Below are 24,066 nucleotides of genomic sequence, written 5' to 3'. Positions count from 1 at the left end.
TCTCTAATGCCAATTTCTTAGTCTCTAACTTTTATTATCTACTTTATGTTAATGAACATATTCACATACTCAAAGATGTATATACAAGGTACTCTTAAAACAGATAATAATAAAGCAAATCAGTAATAATGCATAATTTGTTATGAAATCAAGGGTAAAAATGTGGGCAAGAATGGGTTTATGGGTCTATTTCTAAAAAGTGCTTTTGTTTAATCCTGTATATTTACAATGAATTGTTTGATGATCTTTTCTGAGGATTAGGTCAAAGCTTTAAAGACAAGAGTATCTGAGATTTTCTCTTCTCATGTAAAATAATACTCAGAATAGAATCTTAAAGAATTATAAGATTTAAAGAAAAGATTTCCCTCATATCTTTTTTCCCACCAAAAATATTGTCTGATTTTCTACTTCTTGAGAAATAGGAAAAAAAGTTAAATTTTCCAGGCCAATTTTCAACAAATTTGATTTATGTTGGAAAGAGGAAAAGTATGTCTTCTCTCTTCTACAATAATTTTCAATTTTTAAGGCTGAAGGATGAACTGTGTATGAAGGCCTCTGGCTTCACAGGGATGATTTCCTATTTTAAGCAGATATATAGTGATAAAAAAAAAATCAGAATATTTCCTACCTCTGAGATGAAGGTGGAGAAAGTCAAGTAAGTGTTAATGTTCATACTCTGAATGGTCTTCAGTCTAAATTTTCTATTAATTGTGAGAGCAGTGCTTTGTCCACACATGCTTCATAAATATATATGAAGCTGAAATATCACTGATAGGTTTTGCCTACTGAAATATTCTAAGACAAAATTTAAAAGAAATTAGTTGTCTTTTCTACTTTTCTCTAACATCAAGTAGGCATATGGTTATCTATAAAACTGGTTTGGTACTATTGTTGATGATGAGGCTAAATTTGTTTGGTAAAAATGGACAACTCCAACAACAACAAAACACCAGCTCTTCACTTAAGTGAATTATTGGGAAGTTTCATTTGCCCATGATGATGTAATAATCATGCCATATTTTAAAAGTTATGTGGTGATTATGTTTAGTTCTACTAAAACACTGAATCTATTGTCTGTTACCATCCATAGCTACTGAATTAGAAGAATTCATGTTAGCCCATATGACAGGATAACATATAACCCCCTTCTATGTGGTAACCTTGTGAAGACTTCATGCATGTATAAATAATATTTTCTTAATTACATTTTTAATGGGAGGAAAGACAAATATTCCTCATTATACCAGGAATTTAAAATAAGAATAGAGGTTCACACATAGATTTAAAGCTGGAAGGCATTTAGAAGCTTGTTTAAACACATGCCTAAAAAGATTGAATTATAACTATTAATAAGAACGAGAACTTAATTTTAGAGCAGAATTTTTTTTTCTTCAAAAAAGAATATTCCTAGAGAACTTCAGAATAGACAAATTATCAGTAGGGAGGCACTAACAGTGACAAAAAGCCAAGCTATCTTAATATTATTTTTCAAGGGCACCAAGTATATGATGAATTTGTCCATGTTAGCACAAATAACAAAGGCCAAATGTAAACATGAATGTTATGAAGGAGTTACTTGCCTGGCATCTGCTTCACTGTAATATTCTCTTGCCACTATGTCCTCAAAGAGCTCACCGCCTGTGACTCTACAAAGACAAATAATGTAGCAAATTCAGGAAAAAAAAAAAGAAAAAACCACAACAAATTACCTACCTTTATATTAAAACAAAACAAAACAAAGCAAAACATTCTACATTGATAATTTGTCTCATCAATTTTCCAAGTAAATTAACAAAATTATCCCCAATTACACACAGAAAATAAGGATGATTTCAAATGAATATATAATTTGAGGTGACTTTCATGAGACTTAATAGATTATGAGTTTTATCAGAGCCATCCTCATGTTGTTGGATTGGCCCATCATTATTAGGCTCAGGAAACAAAACCATCTATGTGCCATATATACTCAGTGTTGTCTCACAGAAACTGATTTCTTCACTCCACCCCCTCCCCAAGAGAACCAACATTAACAGAGATCAAAAAAGAGATTCATATGTAAAATTATATTAGGCTCATATGTAAAATAATATGATGTATTATTATATGATTTTAATGTAATTTTAAGCATTTTTTGGCACAATGTTAGATTTCCTACATGCTGCATATGATATTTTTAGTCCCTAAGGTACAGAACACTAAAAATGCTTTTTGGAGGTCAGATCTGGGATTTCAGTCATGTAAGAAGGAACTACTCAGTCTATAAGAACATTTTGCACTGTCCAATGATAATATGATTCTAGGTTGTAGCTGGCATATTTCATTTGATACTGTTAGATGTAACCGGTAACTATTTTGCCATTTGTAAGCAGGTAACTATTCTGCCATTTGTAATTTTAAAAAGTGGTCTGGGGAGGTAAATGACTTTTCTAGGATCATAAAATTAGTAGGACTCAAACTCAGGTATTTCTGATTCTGAGGTGTGCCTGTTATATTGCTCCTATTTTTCCTCTTAAAGTCATAATGAGCCTGACCCCTCCCCCTCCAATCTATTAAATTAAATAAATAATTTGTGAGAAATGTACATTTTGGATAAAGGTCTTCCTAGCTTCAAGGCCAGCTCTACTCATGAGGGCATACTGCTTCTTCACTTACAATTAATTCCTAATGAACACTACTTCTTAACCTCTTGACTTTTGTTACACAAAGTAATGGCTGAACTCCTGGAACAAAGTCAGTTTTGACAGAAAAATAAAAAGCCAAAGGTTCCCTGGCTAAAATCAAGAAATTTGGAAAAATAACTCATCTATAATCCCATCTAATCCTTACCTTAACAACTGACATTGAAACTAACTAATTTATTGGGGCATAGAATCAACAATATTCATACAATTAGAATTAAGCTCTAAGATATTGAATGAAATTTAAGCCTTAAAAACTGTGACATACATACCTAAAGAATAGCCTGTACATTAACCAAAGAAGCATGATTATACTTTGTCTATATTTTATCTTCTTATTTATCTCTAAGCCGTGAATTTTACCCTTCCTGAGAAACTAGTAAGTGTTGATGGCCATTTATCAAAGTCCTGAAAATGCCAATGCTAAATTCTGTGTCCTAAGAATCACAAACTCTGAGCCAGGGCTGTTTTTCACAAGTACCAATCACTTTGACATTTCATGTGACACAGTCAGTGCTCTAGGTGCCAGAGTCAGCTGATGTTCATTATTCCCAGATAGTGAAGTAGGTTTGAAGAACAAGCAGTCTTAAGCAGTCATCTTCATAGTAGCTGCTCTGTGGACTTCTAGCTCTGTTCTATTTCCTATCAGTCTTTTTTTTTTTAATTATAACTTTTTATTTTCAAAACTTTTTATATTCAAAAATATATACAAGGATAATTTTTGACATTCACCCCTGTGTTCCAATTTTTCCTTCCCTTCCCCCCAACTACAGTTGGCAAGTGACCCAATATATGTTAAACATGTGCAATTCCTCTATACATATTTCCACAAATATAATGTTGCACAAGAAAAATCAGATCCAAAAGAAAAAAAATAAGAAAGAAAACAAAATACAAGCAAACAACAACAAAAAGAGTGAAAATACTATGTCATGAATGGTCCACATTCAGTTCCCACAGTTGTCTCTCTGGGTGCAGATGGCTTTCATCACAAGACCATTGGAACTGGTCTGAATCACTTCATTGTTGAAGAGAATCATGTTCATCAGAATTTATTGTTATAATCTTTACTGCTACCATGTATAATGATCTCCTGGTCCTGCTCATTTCACTTAGCATCAGTTCATTTAAGTCTCTCCAGGCCTTTCTGAAATCCTCCTGCTGACCATTTCTTATAGAACAATAATATTCCATACTATACTATACTACACTACACTATACTACACTATACTATACTACACTATACTATACTATACTATTCTATACTACACTATACTACACTAAACTATACTTTGCTCAGCTTGTTCAGTTTCTTGCCACTACAAAGAGGTTCCGTTACCTCCTTTATGATCTCTTTAGAATACAAGCCCAGTAGAAACATTGCTGGATCAAAGGGTATGTACAGTTTGATAGTGCTTTGGGTATAGTTCCAAATTGTTCTCCAGAATATTGAATCAGTTCACAACTCCACCAAAAATATATTAGTGTCCCAGTTTTCCCACATCCCCTCCAACATTCTGCATTATCTTTTCCTGTCATCTTAGCCAATCTGAGTGGTGTATAGTGGTACTTCAGAGTTGTCTTAATTTGCATTTCTCTGATCAGTAATGTAAATCACCTTTTCATATGACTAGAAATGGATTTAGTTTCTTCATCTGAAAATTACCTGTTCATATCCTTTGATCATTCATCAATTGGAGAATGGCTTGAATTCTTATAAATTTGAGTCAATTCTCTGTATATTTTAGAAATGAGGCTTTTATCATAACCCTTGAATGTAAATTTTTCCCCAATTTATTGCTTCCTTACTAAGTTTATCTACAATTATTTTGTTTGTACAAATTTTTTAAATTTTAATATAATATAATCAAAATTATCCATTTAGCATTCAATAATGTACTCAAGTTCTTCTTTGGTCACAGATTCCTTCCTTCTCCATAAATCTCTTGTCTTGTCTCGTTGGTCAGGAGTTGTGGCCTGCCACTCCTTGACAAGTAACATCCATTCTTTCTCACTTATACATGATACAGGCTGCATCTCAATAAAGATCTTGGTTGGGGCTGGTTTCAGTATGAAGTATGGTACAGTGGAAAGGAGTCAGAGGATAAGGATTCAAATCCTATCTTTGTCATTCCTGCCTGCATGGCTGTTGATCAGTCATTTCCCATCCATCCTCTGCCTTTTCATCTTAATTTCAATGTCTATAAAAAGAACAAGCACCCAGAATGATTTCCAAAATTTCTTTCAGCTTTAAATCTAAATTTAGGGTTCTCTTACAACTAGGGCTGCAATAGGACATATGCAAATTAGATTACATTTTAAAGTCCTTCAAGTGCTATATAGTTATTATTGTTCTAAAGAGATATAAAAACCTATTTTTAAGTATTGTACATTTTTAAAAAAAAGATTAGAGATTTTTAAAAATTTGAAAAGGAAAAAATATAAGACATTAAGAAAATGGAAAAACTTCAGAAAACTAGAAATAATTTGAGTACCACAGTTGATTTAATTTTTAACTGATCTATTTATCTTGAATTCAAGTAACTTAACTCACAAATTTAAATAGATGAAAGCAGTGTTCTTTAGAAGACATACTATTTAAAAACACACACACAATAACCATGCCATGTCTTAGCATAATATAAGGAATGTGAAATTTCAAGCACAAATCTAATTCAAATATCTTCCAAAATTGGTCTACTTGTTTACTGCCCTACCAATCAAACTGCCCAAAAATTACTTCATAGAACTAGAAAAAATAACAGCAAAATTCATCTGGAAGAACAAAAGGTCAAGAATATCAAGTGAACTAATAAAAAACAAATGCAAAAAATGGTGGCTTAGCAATAGCAGACCAAAAACTATATTATAAAGCAGCAGTCATCAATACCATTTGACAATGGCTAAGAAATAGTGATCTATCAGTGGAATATGTTAGATACACACAACACAATAACCTAAGCCTATAGTAATCTAATATTTGATAAACACCCAAACTCCAACTTCTGGAATACGAACTCGCTATTTGATAAAAGTTGATGGGAAAAGTGGAAAATAATTTGTCAGACACTTGGCATAGATCTACATCTCACACTCCATTCCAGAATAAGGTCAAAATGGCTTTATGATTTGGGCAGAAAGGATGATACCATGAGCAAAGTAGAAGAGCAAGGAATAATTTACCTATCAGATTTCTGGAGAAGAATTATAGAACATGTACCCTTTGACTCAGCAATGCAAAAACTGGGTCTGCATCCCAAAAAAAATCATAAAGAAGGGAAAAGGACCCTTTTGTGCAGAAATGTTTGTAGTAGCTCTTTTTGCAAAGAACTGGGAAATGACTAGATACCCTTCAGTTGGGGAATGGCTAAATAAGTTGTGATATATGAAGATAATGGAATTGTTACTGTTCCATAAAAAATGATGATCAAGTTTATTTTAGAAAGGCCTGGAAAGATGTATACAAACTGGTGCTGAGCAAAACAAGCAGAACCAGAAATACATTGTACACAATAACAGCAAGAATATACAATGATCAACTATGAAAGAGTTGGTTCTTTTCAATGGTTTAGTGATCCAAGGCAATATCAATAGACTTTGGATAGAAAATGCCATCTGCATCTAGAAAAAGAACAATGGAGATTCAATGTAAATCAAAACTTGCTTCTTTTTTTCTGTTATTTTTTTTTCTTTTGTTCTGATTTTTTTTCTCCCAATATGATTCCTAAAGCAACATGTATTAAAAATAACAACTTTTAGAAAAAATTAAGTTCATGTAAAATCTACACAGGAATTAAATAAGTATAGAATTATCTACAGATTATTAAGGTTAAATTTATTGCTTGACTCTTTTGTAATCCTGTGCTGTCATCTCACTCCTTATCTCTGCTGGGCTATGCTCTGCAAAGTAATAGGTAGGACCGTGAGTTCTGAGGAGGATTAATGTCAAAAATGAGCCACTTGTCAAACATAATCAAGTAAAAAAAATTATTTCCGTGAGACTAATGCAACATGAACAATGCATGAGAAGGATTCAGAAGTTTTGAAAAATATGTCAATGCATTTATTAGGAGAACTAATGAAATTACCCTCTCCTAGGAATTCTTAGGAATTCCTAGGAATGTGTTTGGGATTGATATTCCTACCTACATTTGAAGGTTTATGAACCCAAGTCATTAATTTTCTTTTTTTTGGAACAGTTATGAGGTTATCTTAGTATGAGGAAGTCTCCATGAATGAAAAAATACTCTTATTAATGCAGATCATCACCTGCTCAACAATTTCTAGACAAAGTTTTGTCTGGGCCATAGACACAGGGTCAAAAAAGAGTGTATATGTATATATATATATTAGAAGGATATGTATATATATATATATATATATTAGAAGGACTTGAATCCAGGCTCTCTAGCAAGTTCTCTATCCATTACCTATAGTCCTCTCATGTCATTGAAAATCTGAGAGAAAATCTCTAAGCACTGTCAGAACTAGCTGGGAAATAATTAAGTTGACTACACAATCATATTAAACAACAAAGACCTAGCTTTATAAGAGGGAGCTCCTATCCTTATAATAGGGATGTTGTAAGGGCCATTTCCAACTCCATGTCTTATAAGCATGAAGGCTTTGTTCTCCATATGTGTAATTAATTGTATAAGCACATCATTTGATAGCCTAAAGAAATTTCTGGATCTGTAAACAGGAGAACCAAGTAGTGACTCATGGAAAATTGTAGGTTCAAAGCTAGAATATTAGTAAATAGCATGTCAGCCAGCAGACCTAAGAGATGTAGAGAAAGGTTTTCTAGGAATAAAATGTTTCCTCAGGTTTGTGAACCTGGGAATGCTTTATGCTTATAGTAGGACTTCTAGAACATTCTAAAATTTTGCAAAAAAAATTTTTAATGTATTTTTTGTATATAAGTTTAAAATATTTATTAAATTGACCTTTACAATGATCACCATTTTCATTGACTCCATTATCTTTTAGGAAGTTAAGTTGAAAATATGAGATTTGAACACAGGGCATAAATTTGGAGTTAGAAAAAAGGAAATCAGAGGGTTTCTAGTCCAATACCTTCATTTTAAAGATGATGGAAGTGAAGTCCAAAGTCATGCAAGTACTAAGTAGCAATTTGCTGCCATTTGAACATAGATCATCTGAATAAATTCAGTGTTCCTTCTTCTGCATGGGGTTGCCATCCCTGTTTCAGATTGATGCGAAGGTTTTAATGACTTATTTATGTATTTTTTTATTTAGCAGAAACATTTCAGATATCCTCTTTCCTATACAGTTTGGCTTTCGCTGACTAGCTGGTCAAAAGGTCCCTTTCAATTTCTGCTTGGTTTTGCCAGTTTTCTGGAAACTTATTAAAAGATTTCATTGGAAAAAAATAGGAAAACGTAGACTTGTTTGGTCTACAAAATCACAGGCAGACCCATTTGTTTTAACGATTTTGATTTTGTTTTTATTGGACAGATAATGATCAAATAATTTCAAAGTAACAGGCACTTAAAACAAATCGTACTATTTCCAACAAATTGGGAAGGTGAAAGACAGTAAGAATGAAGGAATTGATTAGTGACTGCAAAAGTGTTTATCATGTGCTTACTATAGGGAAGGTGCCATTAAGTAGGATCTGTGTAAGTATAGCTAAAAGGTGTTTAAAATAAATTTAATTCTATTGCTTTCCAGTGTCTGAATATAGTAAGAAATTGTTAGGTTTTGAAAGTCATCAGTTCTGTATATAGTAGCCAAATATCCCAACTTTTCTAGAATCATTGTAGAACTATTAGATCATTAGGGGGACCCTAAGGCTCTTTCCAAAATGCAAACTTGTAAGAGTATACAATTCCTTACTCTTCATGGTCTAGAGATTTCCATCCCTACTTATCTTGCCTTATGTTCTTCTACCTTATGTTAGATTGGAGGAGATGAGGCCCAAAAGTGAGTGAGAGAATGTAGACAGTGACAATGAAAAAAGACTATTTCTCTCTGAATCTTCAGTGTCACAAATTCTACTTTCTAGATGATTCTGCCTTTTCTCCCCAGTTGCTGAGATTCAAAGCTAGAGATGTGTCCAGGATAATTCTAATTTCAAGGAACAAAAGAAAATATATGTTTTTTTTTTAAATTATTGATGATTTTTTTTACATTATTATTGTTTCTTTCATCGTGTTTCCCCCTCTGCTTTCAAGAGAATCATTCCATATAGCAAAACAAACACATGAATGATACTGCCTCACACATATTAGATTGGCTCACAAGACAGAAAAAGAAAAGGGCAAAATTGGAGAGGATGTGGGAAAGTTGGAAAACTTATGCAGTGGGAATGAAGATGTGAACTGGTCCAACCATTCTGGAGAACAATTTGGAATTTGCAAACTGAAGCATACTTTTTTTTAACTTTCTTTTTCTTTTTTTTTTTTCTCCTATGTTTTTCTTTTGTAATAAATAAGTTTTGCATGACTTCACATGTATAATCAATATCAAGTTGCTTGCCTTCTAAGGAGGAAAAGAGGTGAGAGGAGAATTTGGAACTCAAAAAAAAAAGAATGTTAACTTTTTTACATGGAATTGGGAAATATTTAATGAAATAAAATATATTTAAAAAGAAGAAAAAGAAAAACAGCTAAAAGAAAAAATTCAACATTGAGAAAGTGAAAATACTACACATTATAAGACTTGTGGATCTCCTACCTCTGCAAAAGAATGGAAGGGAAGTGTCTTGCAATATTCCTTCTTTTGAACCATAGAAAGCATATTTTTAATGAGCATTTGGAAAAGGACAATTCTTTGTAAGATCATGTATCCCTATTTTTGGTTTATAAGATATAATTTACCACAAGAGTTGTTCTATTAAATCCGCTATAATGAATAAACAAGGATAACTTGATATTGGCAGATGAATCAAGGAAACAATTTTATTTAGAAGAGACCGCAGCAAAAATGGAGTCCATATGAGGAATCCTTACTATAACACCTTCAACAAAGTAGTCATCAGACTGCTTGAAAAAAAGTAGTCATCTGACTCGGCTTGAAGACTTCTAGTGAAGAAAACCTGGTATCCTAGATGGATAGTTCTGATAGTAAGTTTTGTTTCCCCTTCCCCATGCCCCAATTTCAAGCCTACAGCTGCTTCTTTGATTCTTCTGTCTATTGTTCCATTGATTGGTTGGTCCTTTAAGACCAAACAGAAAAATTCCAAGTTTTCTTTTACATGGTAATTCATGAAATTTCTTTTATTTTTATTTACAAAACATATGCATAGGTAATTTTTCAACATTGACCCTTTCAAACCTTCTATTCCAACTTTTCCCCTTCTCCCCCCCCTCCCTTATTTGGCAGGTAGTCCAAAACATGTTAAATATATTAATCCAATATATGTATACATATTTATACAGTTGTCTTGCTGCACAAGAAAAATTGGATGTAGAAAGAAAGAAAAAACCCAAGAAGGAAAACAAAAATTCAAGCAAACCATAACAGAAAGACAGGAAACGCTATGTTGTGGTCCACAATGTTTTCCCACAATTCTCTCCCTGGGTATAGCTGATTCTCTTCATTATTAAACAATTGGAACTTATTTGAATCATCTCATTGTTGAAGAGAGCCACATCCATGAGAATTGATCATTGTATAATTTTGTTGTTGCTGTGTTCAATAATCTCCTGGTTCTGTTTTCACTCAGCAGCATCATGTAAGTCTCTCCAGGCCTCTCTAAAATCTTTCTGTTGATCACTTCTTACAAAACAAAAATATTCCATAACATTTATATACCATAACTTACTCAGCAATTTTCCAACTCCAGTTCTTTGCTACTACAAAAAAGGGCTTCCACAAGCATGTGGGTCCCTTTCCCTCCTTTAGGATCTCTTTGGGATATAAACCCAGTAGAAACACTGCTGAGTCAAAGGGTATGCACAGTTTGATAACTTTTTGAGTTCCAAATTGCTCTCCAGAATGGTTGGATCCATTCACAGTTTCACCAACAATGCATCAGTGTCACAGTTTTCCCACATCCTCTCCAACATTCATCATTATCTTTTCCTGTCATCTTAGCCAATCTGAGAGGTGTGTAGTGGTATCTCAGAGTTGCCTTAATTTGCATTTCTCTAATCAATAATGATTTGGAACATCTTTTCATATAAGTAGAAATAGTTTCAATTTCTTCATCTGAAAATTGTGTGTTCATCTCCTTTGGCCATTTATCAATTGGAGAATGGCTTGATTTCTTATAAATTTGAATCAAATCTCTATATAATTTGGAGCCTTTGAATGGAAAAATGTTTTCCCAGTTTATTGCTTTCCTTCTAATCTTGTTTGTACTAGTTTTGTTTGTACAAGGCCTTTTTAACTTAATATAATAAAAATTATCTATTTTGTGATCAATAATGATCTCTAGTTCTTCTCTCATCAAAAATTCATTCTTTCTCCATAGATCTCAGAGGTAAATGATCCCATGTTCTTCTAATTTGTTTGTAATATCATTCTTTATGTTTAGATCATGAACCCATTTTGACCTTATTTTGGTATATGGTGTTAAGTGTAGGTAATTCCTGAAATTTTGTGATGACCATTGTCATATCATCTTTTATGTGAGCTTTCTCTTGGGCCTCTCTGAAAATAGTTTTGCTGATGCACTTGTTTAAGTTCTATTTTCAGTTTTCATTTGCTCAAAGGCCCTCTTTTTCTCTTTTCAAAATAATTAACATTTATTTTTTTTCCTCAATTTTATCTTTCCCTTGAGAAAGAAAAACAAAACTATTGTAGCAAATATGCATAGGCAAGTAAAATAAATTCCCACATTGACCATATCTAAAAATATGTATTTTATTCTGTATCCTGAGTCAATGTATTCTTTAACCCTAGTCCTCTAGAATGGTCACTGAGTTGCTTATTTCACAATGTTGTCATTGTATACATGTCTTGGTTCTGTTCACTTCATTTTGCATGAGCAGATACAAAGTTTTCCCACACAAATCAATTCTTTCATCATTTCTTTTGGCACAATACTGTTCCATTCTATCTCTACATGCCCAATAATGTAACTTTTTTGGTCATAGTTTCAAATTACCTTTCAGGATGCTTAGATCAAGTAATTTATAGCTCTATGGGCAGTGCATTAATGTGCCTGCTTTTTTGTTGTTTGTTCAACTTATATTTTCCTTTTTTGTTAATGTGGCCAATTGGATGCCATATTTTATGTTTCTAAAGAATAAAAACAAAATAAAAATTAAAACAAAAATAGATTTCAATGTGGCTCATATCCAAGTTATCATGAAAGCCAGGCTGATAACTTCTGAATTATGATGTTTTATTGACTAGAATTAATATTCTAGTTTCTTATTATATAATATACATACTCATATATATATATATATATATATATATATATATATATATATATATATCTTCTTATTTATAAAAAGCAATGGCTTTTTATATTTATAGTTCTCCTGAGAATGTTTTTTGGTCACTGTATGGTACACATGTTAAATTAGACTGACGTGTTAAAAGACAATTCAATTATTGTTGTTCAGTTGTTCAGTCATGTTTGATTTAATGTGGCCCGTGTATTTGCATTACTTGTACCATATAGCTGGAATACTATTCTTTCTTACTTCCTTCACTCAGAATTTCTAATTTTCTTTAAAACTTAAAAAACTTAGTTGCCTGCTTCTACATAAAGTCTTTTCTGATTTCCCAGTTGCTAGTTTCTCTCTTTCAAAATGCAGCATTTTTTTTAATATCCATGTTAGCTCCCCTCCTTGAAGAAAGAGATTTTTTTTTGGCATCCCTATCTCTTAGCACACTGTCTGGTTTAAGGAGTCCCTTATTAAAGGCTTATTTTTGACTGACATGTTCAAGACATTATGCTAGGTACCATAGGGGATTCAGTTATACAAAAAATGATCAGTAACTTCAGAAAGCTTGTTCAGAAAGCAATAACATCAAAAGGGATTAAAAGTTCCATCCAAAGTAAGATCAAATTTTATAGCTCCTATAACAATCAATACTTAATTTCAGTAGATAATCAAAGAAAAACTTCCAACCAAAGCAGCTTAGCCAACAAACAAGAAGTTGAAATTTGGCATCTTTGTATACCACAGGATATGTGAGATGGCCCCTCATCAGATCACAAGATTTTTTGCTGTTGGGTCACTCTTTCAAATGAGTCTGAGATTTGAAAAACTACATTTATGACCTACAATAATCTGAAATGAAAATAAATGGAAAGTTTGAGTGATATTGTGAAAAGATGAAAGGTCATTTTTCTTCTTATTAGATAAGTAACTATAACAATCTTTGCAGACTAAGTGACAGATCAAACTGACTTTTGAGAGATAATAATTGCTGGGGTTGTTGACTGACAACGTACGGAAGTTAGAGATCCTTATGTACTACAAATTACTAAGTTTTGCCTAGCAGTACAGAGAAATGAGAAATATAGAAAGAGGTATAGTTTCAGGAAATTATTACTAAGATATTTAAAATTCATAGTACCCTAAAGGGAAACCTTTAGACCTATTGAATTTTTTGTTTAAAAGCCATGTTCAGCAGTCACTTTGAACTTGCCCTTATTCCAATATTACTCTGGTCTTTAAATTGTCTCACATTGAATCATTTTGTATCTGTTGGAATCAGCATCATGATCATAACCAGCCTCTGTACTCTTAAGTAATTTCCCAAAACTACATCTCTACAGGATCAAAGAAGATGTATTGCACAAAGACCAAAGAAAAGGATTTCCTTTTTACTCTAAATCTCCACAAAAATTCTAATTGCAGATATTTTTGTCCTACTGACATTGAGATTCGGAAAGCTACAAAGCCTTGTTATCATTTACAACTGTTTTAAAAAGATTGGCCTGATCATGCCAAAAAGCAAGCTAAATGAATATACTGGTCATAAATAGATGTTTGAGTTAATCCATCACTGTTATATCTTGGACATGCATTGGAGCTGAACAATGTCTTAAATTCACAATTGAATAGGAGGAAGAGATTGGGAAATATACAGACTTTTGAAATATTCCAACCTCCCACAAGGGCAAAAGGCCATCTATTTCATACTAGTATTCTTCTGGTAATATTCTATTTTTGCAAATCATTGGAAAACATGATTTGGAAGAATCAAATTATAAATGAAAAGGAATATGGTAAATATAATACAAACATGCACATGACAAATGGCATAAGAATTATCAAGGATATAAGAAAGGAAAATGCTGTCAATTAATCTTGAATCATTAAGATAAAATATTTTGAAGAGAGCAGAATTAAGTTCTTAAAGGGACATAAAGAGGACAATTGTGATTGTTTTCAGGTTTAGTCATTTTTGACTATATGTGAACCATAAAGATGAGGGGAAAGAGAGAGAGACAAAAACAGAGAGACAGACAGACAGACAGACAGATAGAAAGACAGAGAGACCGAGACAGAGAAATAGAGAAAAAATACAGAGAGACTAACATTTTTTCATTATCTTTATCTCTACATACATGGTTTTTTAAAGTGATAATACAGTTTTGAGTTACTAAAGCTATTAGAGTTTTCAAATGTATTCAGATATTTGGGGTACCATGTATACTTATATGTATGTAAATATATGCATAAAATTTGTAAGCATGATTGAGTAGAAAATATGAAGAGTAAGAGATTTGGCAATGGAGGATCTGGGTTCAAATTTTATGTTTTTACTACTTATTACCTGAGTGACCCTGGGTAAATCACTTTATCTCTCTCTGCATCAGTTTTCTTATCAGAAAAATTTAAGATTGAATATAACTTCTGGCTCTTAATCTATAATGTTAGTAGAATATTCCTATTTAAACTAATAATAATAACATACTCAAATAAGAATTTAAAGTTCATAGAATACCATGCATACATTATTTTTTCATTTGATTCTCAAAATAATCCTGAGAGGAAGGGAATAGTCCTATAATTATGCCCATTTTACATATCAATATATAGATTTCAAGAAAGTTGTGACTTGTTCAAATTAAATGGCAAACAGGACATAATTTATTTTCAGACTATTTAAAAAGAAGGGATTTGAACAATTCAGTCCCATTTTTGCAAGAAATAAATTTCCAAAATTCTCATAACTTCCAAATACTAATTGCAATTTTATGTAAAATACTACAGAATAATAGAAGATAATAATTTAATTCCAAGAATTTTTCTAAGGGACAAAATCTAATCAATTTTCCTCAAGCTAAAGATATGAATTGTTTATAATTTCTATGGAAAAATCAACTTGCTAAATATATTTGAGTTATTTTTACAAAATCTGATACAGGGGATATGTCAGAAATTGAAAGAGATGAAGGATACAGAAATGGCATCCAAAGCTAGAAGATAGTCTTGTTAGTTACTATGCTTGTCAGCATTACATTTGTGACAGTTGGACTTTATAGAATTATTCTTTATTGCATTTTTAAAGGTCCCTTTTCAGTGCTAGGATTGTAAGATAAGAACAGACCAGTGTGAGACATACTGATGTGCTACAAAAGTTCCAGGACCCAAGAACTGTAGGACTCTTGAGCAAGTAATTTTGCTATTCCATTTACTCATGGATCTGTGACCAAGAGAACTGCCCAGAGGCTCCTACAATGCTTTCTGAGCATTGTGTGGCCACCTATTGTGAGTTATACCATCTCACCTCTGTCTGGCCAAGAGAAATGATGTTTATATTAAAATAATGAGCCTCCAGAACTGCTTTTTTACAGTCTAGGAGTGAAGTAACTAAAAATGATTGGAATGTTAAAATTTATGTTTACCTAGTGATTCTTAAATTTGCCATGATTTTATTAATTTAACTAAAGCACTTGTATATCCATGAATTTAGTTTGAGTGAATATAGAACCTTGGGTCTACCAGAAACCATGGGAAGGAACTGATCCAAGTAGAACTGGATGGCATAGAGTCCTGAATTTGGAGTCAGGAAGATTTGAATTTGAACTTTATCTCAGGTATTTGGCTATGTGATTCTGGGTAAGATACTATAACATCTCTTGGGTTCAAGTTCCTCTTTTATAAAATTAGGGGGTATGATATGATAGATCCTAAGGTCCAATTCAGCTTTGAATCTCAATCTCATGTGCAGTCTAGCTTACAAAAGGTCTTGAATTAGGAATAGCATTCTGAGGTTAGGCTTCTATACAAGTGGGAAGAATGTGAGAGAAGTTAATGGGTAGTGACAGAGATGAAAAAAAAGGAAGGAAAGAAGAAAGGAATAAGAATAGAAAGGAGGGAGTATAGTGTTATAACTATTTAAAATCTACAGAAGAAAACAAAACACAAGTCCAGAATGGAATACAAACAAAGCAATTTTGTTTCTGCTTCATTAAATTTAACATAATCCCTAAACTTTCATGTTAACAAGTTCAGGGCTTCATTATGTCTTCTTTTTTTGTCTCTCAAGTTCTTAATCAAAAAAAAAAAAAAAAAGAAAAAAGAAAAAAGAAGGATGCTACTATCTCTTTCCTTTTTAGTAAAGCAAGAATTAGATAATTTATTCTTTATGCCCTTGCTTTACTTACAGAGGAATATCATCAAGATTTGGAAATGTAAGTGAAGAAAAGGTAAAATAGTTACATATGGTGGAAGGAAGAAGAGGAAGGAAGCAATTATTTTTTTATTTCCAAAATCAAAGAATGTCTAACTTTGGCCTACAAGTTAGGATTTGGTTGGGAAATACTCAAAGAGTAGTGAAGGAAAATAGAGAGATTTGTGGTCAGAGTAACTGTGGTCCAACATTTGAAGTTAGAGTAATTATGCTAATACATGAAAAGAGAGAAAAGCAGTTTGAGTTGGAAATCAGATCAGTATGAGAGGTTCACTTTGTATACAGAACTGAGGAATATGAAAATATGGAGTGAGAAAGAGAATAAAGATGATTTGGGAGTATCTGCTCCAGGACCTCATGATTCTCAGTCATATCACCATTCTGTTGATCCTCTTTTGGACAAATTCTAACTTATCAAAGTCTTTCCTACTGTATTATGTATTACATAGGACAGTACATTGTATTTCAGATTTGATGCAGAAAGAAGGGTAGGACTATCTACCTCACAGGACAATTGTAATCCACTTTACAAAACAAAGTAGTAACTAAATAAAAGTTAGGTATGATTATTGAAGCTTTTTATCATCAGCTACTTTGCTCTGGACACTATCTATGATTTTAACATTTTGGACTGCTGGTCACACTATTGATCCACAATGAATGTTTCAATCCATGAAAACTTATAAATTCTTTTCACTAAAACATTCATCTGGGCACAATGGCACATTCTTTATTTCTACAGCTGATATAATTGACCCCAATTGTACAACATTATATTCATCTGAATTAAATTGCTTTCCCACTGTTTTTGATTGGAGAGATAATTTTTGGATCTTGATTCACTCTTTCCAGTGGCATGACAACTGCAAATTCAATTTGCCTTCATCATATCATTGATCTAAGAAGGCAAGGGCATTTTAACATAGACTTCTTCCAAACTGACTTTGATTCCTTACTGCCTTTATAGTTCAATCATTAAACCAGATATAAACTTACCTAAGTGTGCAATGATCTAATAACAAGTTTGAATCTAGTCCCCAGATCCATGAGAGACTTTTTATCATATGCTTTTCCCGAAATCCTGGTTATATTTTTGATCTCTTCCTGATACAAACTAATTTTGTTACACTTCCTAATTCTAATTAAATCCTGCCAATTTTTTTCCCAAGCTCTATCCTTTTTTGCTTCCATATGATGAAATTGCTAGATGCTGCTTTTACAAGAATCTCCATGCAGCAGAATGGGACAATGATTTTGATAGCTCTGCCTCAGTGGACCAATGTGACAGAGAATAATATTTCTCCCTCTTGGCGCCTTTGTAGCTGCAAAAAAATGAAAATTACTTGATAACTACTTCAAAATCCTTCAAACTTTGTTAAACGGAACATAAGCAGACAAGAAAAGAAAAGAATTTTTTAAAAAATGGAAACGGTATCAGGATAGCAGAGATAGAATCTTTCACCAATACTGGATTTGAAAATATCAAAAGAACACATAATCTCTATTCTGCCAAAATATTTCTTCTTTTGTCAACAAGCATACGGTATGCAACTTAGATACAATCAACTGAAAAGAAAAAAAAATGAAGCATCTGAGTATCCACTTTCACAAGGTTTAATAGTCAGTTTCAAGATATACATAGATCTGCAAATCTAAAGTAATAAGGACTTTTTTCCTTTAGGATATAAAATGTTAACCTACAGATCTGTGTGTATATCAGTCAGAAATATTAAAAATATGGGTGATTATTAATTCTAAAGATCATTAAACAAGACTATAGGGAAACATACAGAAGAACTGTAATTTTTAAAATTACAGTGATATTTAGTTTATTTGGTATCATCAATCAATGCTATATTCAAAAGTAAACTTACAATATAACTGAAGCTAAACTCTTTAAGAATCTGATGGTTTTTTAATTAACCATTTTAGGTAATTATTCTATTAGTAATTCCAATTAGGTAATATATAGAGATCATCTAACTATATTTATGCACTTTCATAACTATACTGTGCTCTAATAGAATGATGTCACTGAAGTGTAGTAGGGAGGTGTTCTCTTTGCTCTGAATCCTCCCATTAGCACTTCTCTCATCTCTTCTTCAGTTATAACTTCTTGAGGATAGAGGCTATTATCTTCTTCAACTCTGTAGTTCCCTCAGGTTCTACAATAATGCTGTAGATAGACTAAGTACATGATAAATGGATACAACCAGATGAGAAATCTTGCAAGAACTATATGTAAATTTAAGAAAATGTAATTTATGTAGATTATATAATATCTTATTTAACCTTCAAAATTGCTTAGTTGTGGGTTCATTGCCTTCTTTTAATAAAGGCAGTAATTGAGGCTTCTGGATGTTAAATAATTTATTCATTTGGAGGCAATGAGGTGGCTCAGTGAATAGAATGCTGGGCCTGGAATTAGAATCACCAGAGTTCAAAAGTTGCAGACATTTACTAATTGTGGGATCCCGAACAAGTCACAACCTCTGTTTTTCTTAATCCATTGGAAAAGGGAATGGCAAACCACTCCAGTACCTTTGCTAAGAAAACCCCATGGATCATAATGATGTGCTATGGTCCACATAGTCATGAGGAATTTGACATGAATGAATAGCAGCTTACCTATGGTCCCATAGTTAGTATGTTTTATAGCTGAATTCAAATTCATGCCTTTTCTGGTTCTAGTCTGATCTGATTTCCTTTATATCATGCTATTTTCAGCATGTAAGAGTCAAGAAACCATCTTATATGATAAAAGTGAATGAGTTTTTAGTTAATTGAATGGACTTCTGACAGCTATTTTGGCTGTTGAAGACTTTATGAATTACTGCTGAATTTCTAGTTATGATGGCCATATAAATGGCTGATGTTACTTCTTAACAAGTCAAAGGGTATTGCAGAGATTTGTAGAGATTTTAGCCTTGGAATATATGCCAAATGGATGCCTGTCATATTCTGACCTCTGCATTTTTTTGACTCACAATATAGGATCCATGAGAACAAGAATTGCTTCCCTTTTGGTACTTTGAATAACAGGTAGAACATAATATATGTATAAAATTCTACAATTAATTAATAATTAGTGAAAGTGATTTTGCTTATCAAATTGAATTAAAAAGTATTTTCAAGTATATACATCTGCTTAGTAGAAGTAGATAAGGCTTTTCTAACTGCAATTTCCTGAGTCTTTTGGGCACCAGAAAGAATAGTAAATACAAAGCGTGGATATCTTCTGCACAGTTATCAACAGCAATAACAAAGTTGCCTGAGGTCCCTGTGATGACGTTAAAAGTAAAACAGAAAAAAGAAAAAAAAAAAAAAAGAGTCACCATAGACCAAGGAGAGATGTCATGTGGTCCAATAAAACTGACTGAGGATGGGAATTCCTAAGAACCATATTTTGTTGATATTGGGAGAGATGTCAGGAAAGAGCTTAAATATATAGGTTTCCCAGTGACAATTCTCTTAAGATAATATTTTATTTGCAAAAAATTTTGTGTTTTTTCTTATATGATGAATATAAAAAGAGAACTTCTAAGGTGGTAGAGATAGCAGCTCTTGAACTGGGAGTTAGTGGTGATGAATCAAGTTATTTATTAATGATCCCTAACATACTTGGCAGGGGGCAATAGTGATGATGGCGATGTACGGACAAAACTATTGAGTTTGGCAACTCCAGCTTTGAGTGACTCCTCAATCTCTCATTGGATATTAACAGTTTGAAGTGGGTGGCTGATTTGCACAAGTCTGGCTGAGTGAACTTGGTAGTTTGAGCCTAGAACGCTATCTGGTAGTTTGCATAAATATGACACCATAATTAGCTGTTCTCAAAATGTCACGTTATATCAGTGTGGAGTACTGATCTATTCAAGAAGACAAGCAAGTAGACTTTATGTGTATTGATCTCTGCCTTTGCTATTGGTGGTCTTAGGAAACTAAGCACACAAATACCATGCAAAAAGAATACTGTAAATACTGACTCAGGGAACTCTGAATTCTTACCTCTGCTCCTTATTCCCTAATTATGTGACTTTAGTCAAATTTCTTAATCTCATTCCACCTCAGTTTCCTAATGCAAGAAAATAAGTGGGCTAGACTAACTGATTCCTTTCAGTTCTAAATCTTGATCAAAATAAGAGAATATAACTATACCTAATCATAAGTAGCTGAGTGAACTGAATTTTTTATATTTAAAAAATATTTTCAATATTACTAATTTTACTTCAACCAATTAGGTTTGTGAGCTTGATACTTGATTAGTTGCCACTTCCATCAGAAATCTTTAACTTACAAAAATTATATTAACCTATCCCCCCCCCCTCTCTCTCTCTCTCTCTCTCTCTCTCTGCTCTATATATATATATATATATATATATAGATATATATCTATATATATCTATATATATATATATCATGCTTCCTTTATGTTATCAGAGAAAAAGGTAAGTTAGGGGCAGGGATTCTTTACTTGGGGTTCATAAAATTGCTTTTAAAAATATTTTGCTAACTGTATTTCAGTATAATTTGTTTACTTTGTAATCTTATATATTTTGCTGCATGTGTTTAAAAACCTTTGTTCCAAGAATGGGTTTGTAGACTTTACCAACATGCCAGAGGGTTGGTTCCATAATATAAAATTGGATAAAAATCCTTGGTCTAGGGCAATTTGCTTCATTGGTTCCCTTTTGGCCTCCTCCAGATCTCCATGTTGTCCATTCCTTTTTAGCAATCTACTCAGAATGCAATAAAAATCAGCTTATTTAAATTTGGAGATAATTCTAAGATAAAAGTACAGATGGCAAATAAATAAGATTTAAAGAGAGCAGGAAATATTCAAGCAATGGGGGTGTCTGGTACGTTAATGCAAAAGAGAGAGGAACTAAACACTGCCAAAATTCACCAGATCCACCAGGCTGGGAAGTCAGTCAGTCAGGTCCGTAAGCAGGTCACTGAGCCAGACAAGGTTCTAATTGATTCTATTAGGTTCAGGGGAAGAGCTCCCTTTCCTTCATATGGGTCATCACTAGAAATCTTTTCCACTGTTTAAAGCCCCCCAAATTCTAGCTTTCCTTCTTCAGAGATTTGCCTTTCATGATTCTTTATTTCCTCCTTTCAGCTTGGCAAGACCATACTTCCCATTAGCCATTCTAATAGTTACATTTGTATGTATAAACACACATGCACAAACATACACACAATGCATGTAACTTTATAGATCTACATATTCACATATGTATATGTGAACAGATCTCATTTTGTCTGAAATATATTTACATACAAACATATACAGGTTTGAGTGTGTTTATTATATAATGTAAACATTACTATGTACATATATGTATATATATATATATATATGCAGACACACAGATATTTATGCAGACACACATGCACATATAAACACAGCCAAAAGAGACATACTGTCACATGTACAACACATGTGTTTTATATATGATATACACATGTACACATTTATGGAGCAACACTTATACACGGTATCCATCCATACAAATATTGTGTATATTTAAAGGTTATAATTCTATAGTAATAATGTTCATGTCCTTTCCCTTTATAATTATGATACTTTGAACAGGATAGCAATATACGCATATATGCACATTCATATAAATACATATATATCATGATATACAATGAGGATGATCTAGAGACTCAGGTGTAATGATATTTTTGAAGAGATTAAATAATTCTAGATAGGCCTCTATTTAGAGAGCCCCAAACTGACACTGTTAACATAAGCCCTAGAATTATGTACATGAAGTATATAAATAGCAACATTCCTGACTCCTGATAATGAAGGGGATCTCACATGGAAATTCTTTTTAGAGAACATACAGTAGATATATTTATACAAGCTTAGAAAGAGTCTGAATTTAGACCAGCACTTGATATTAAACATACTTGTTGCTATTGATAATGAATTTCAGATATGCCTGTGAGAAAAACAGAGGTCAAAGTTTGTTTGTTTGTTTTTTAGCACTATCTGACAATGACCTGGATGATAGGCATTCCCTGCAGTCTCAAAGGCTGGTTCTGAGTCAGGGAACTCTGAGAACAAACCTTGTTTTGTCAGGACATTTATACATTTAAATAGTTGTTTTATGAAATTTTGATCATCATCATAACTAGCATTTGTATAATACTTTAAGATAATGTAAATCACTTTATCTTTATTATATATCTTATTTAATACTTAAAACAATCCTAACAAGAAAGTATTAGTATCACCATTTTATACAAGAGAAAATTGAGGTATGGAAAGGTTTAACGAATTGTCCAAGGTCATAGGGGATTTGAACTAGACCCTCCTGACTGCAGAGCTAACAAACTAACCATGATGCTATCGGGGGTCTCTTTATCTCAAATAAGAAAATGAGATGGAGAATCAAGTTTTAGATATATTTTATATGGGGCAAAAGTGAAAAGTTCATAGATTCTTTCAAGTGTCAGAAGATCTGTATTCAAATCCTATCTCTGATGTTTCCTACCTTCCATTTAAAGAAGAAAGGTTACTTAAATGCTTCAATGAAAGTAACTGGAATATATCTTGATTTTCTCAGTCACTCCCCACTAAGAAACTCAGGAAGGTAGGTTTAAGTCACAGTTCTACAAAGTCAAGATATTTTGTTTTTTGAAATGGAGCTACCATAGAAAATCATGAGATTTACATTTGTTCTTGTTGTAATTAATTTGGATGAGATGGAGAGCCTCATGTGATATAGAATGAAGTCTGCTTGTCAATAAGTGGGAAGGGGACAATAATTTTATGAAGGAATTATGAAAAGAAATGGACAATAATTATAGAATGAACAAACTGTAGGATCACAAGTATCAAGAAATAGAAAGGATTTTACATCATTTAGAGATTACTTAGTCTAACCCATTCTTTTATACAAGAGGAAATGGAGAGCTTTAAGGGGTCAGGTGACTTGTCAAGGTCATAGAGATAGTACACTGCAAGGCCAAGATTGAACCAAGATTATCTTAAATGTGTGATTTTACTTACTGAATCATTCACGGAGGGATTTTCTGTTTTGAGAGGGGGAACCTACACCAAAGAAGACATGGATTATGGGAAGGGCTGAATTAAGGGAGAAAAGTCAAATACTCTCTCAATATAAAATATTCAAACAAATCATGGGATGTCGCTTATTCAGGCAAGCCTTAGTACATGTGAAATGATCTTTTCTTGGCCATTTGTGGATTTTCAGCCAATAAAAAATTCAACCAACAGTCATGAAGTAATTCCTATGTGAAAAACATAGAGCTTCATGCTGAGATGAATGAGCCAAAGTTCCTATTTTCAATGAAATTACAATCAGGTGGATGTTTTTGAGAGCTTTTTACCTCAAATGGGTAAACATTTCATACCTCAGAGGATTTAATTGCCACAGACTCAGTCAGCAAGGCTTATGGACCAAGAGACAGTAAATGCCAAGTTATGTGCAATATAACTCCTCACAGATCTCAGATTTATATAAATATCTCTAACTCTAAATAATGATATATGGCACTGTGAAATAATCGATAGAGTGTAAGACCTGGTTTCAGAAAAATCTGAGTTCAGGTAAAATTGCTAAAAGCCATCAACATCAAAAGGTATGCAATGTGCCTCAAACAAATCTCTTCTTGTTTTAAATTCACAATAAGTCTGGGATGTATGTAGCTGTCCTTATTTACAGATGAGGAAAACTGAGAAAGACTTGACCAGGATAGCATAAGCTACTAAGTGTCTAAGGCCAAATATGACTTTGGGTCAAGCTCACTTTCTACTGTGCCTCTTAAT

At 32.7% G+C, this 24,066-nt stretch overlaps 1 protein-coding gene across 8 annotated transcripts in view; it reads right to left on the bottom strand.

The window, feature by feature from the left end:
- CAMK2D (calcium/calmodulin dependent protein kinase II delta) overlaps positions 1 to 24,066 on the bottom strand; it is a 345,760-nt gene that overhangs the window by 98,837 nt on the left and 222,857 nt on the right. For all 8 annotated transcript variants that reach the window (XM_074273763.1, XM_074273768.1, XM_074273767.1 and 5 more), the window contains one exon: positions 1,581 to 1,646. In XM_074273763.1, the coding sequence (XP_074129864.1) occupies positions 1,581 to 1,646 (66 nt within the window). The remainder of the gene's footprint in view (positions 1 to 1,580; positions 1,647 to 24,066) is intronic.

The sequence above is a fragment of the Sminthopsis crassicaudata genome, chromosome 6 (genome assembly GCF_048593235.1).
Source record: "Sminthopsis crassicaudata isolate SCR6 chromosome 6, ASM4859323v1, whole genome shotgun sequence".
Taxonomy (NCBI): domain Eukaryota; kingdom Metazoa; phylum Chordata; class Mammalia; order Dasyuromorphia; family Dasyuridae; genus Sminthopsis; species Sminthopsis crassicaudata.
Note: the sequence above shows the minus strand (reverse complement) of the source record. Positions and strands in the feature narration are given on the sequence as shown.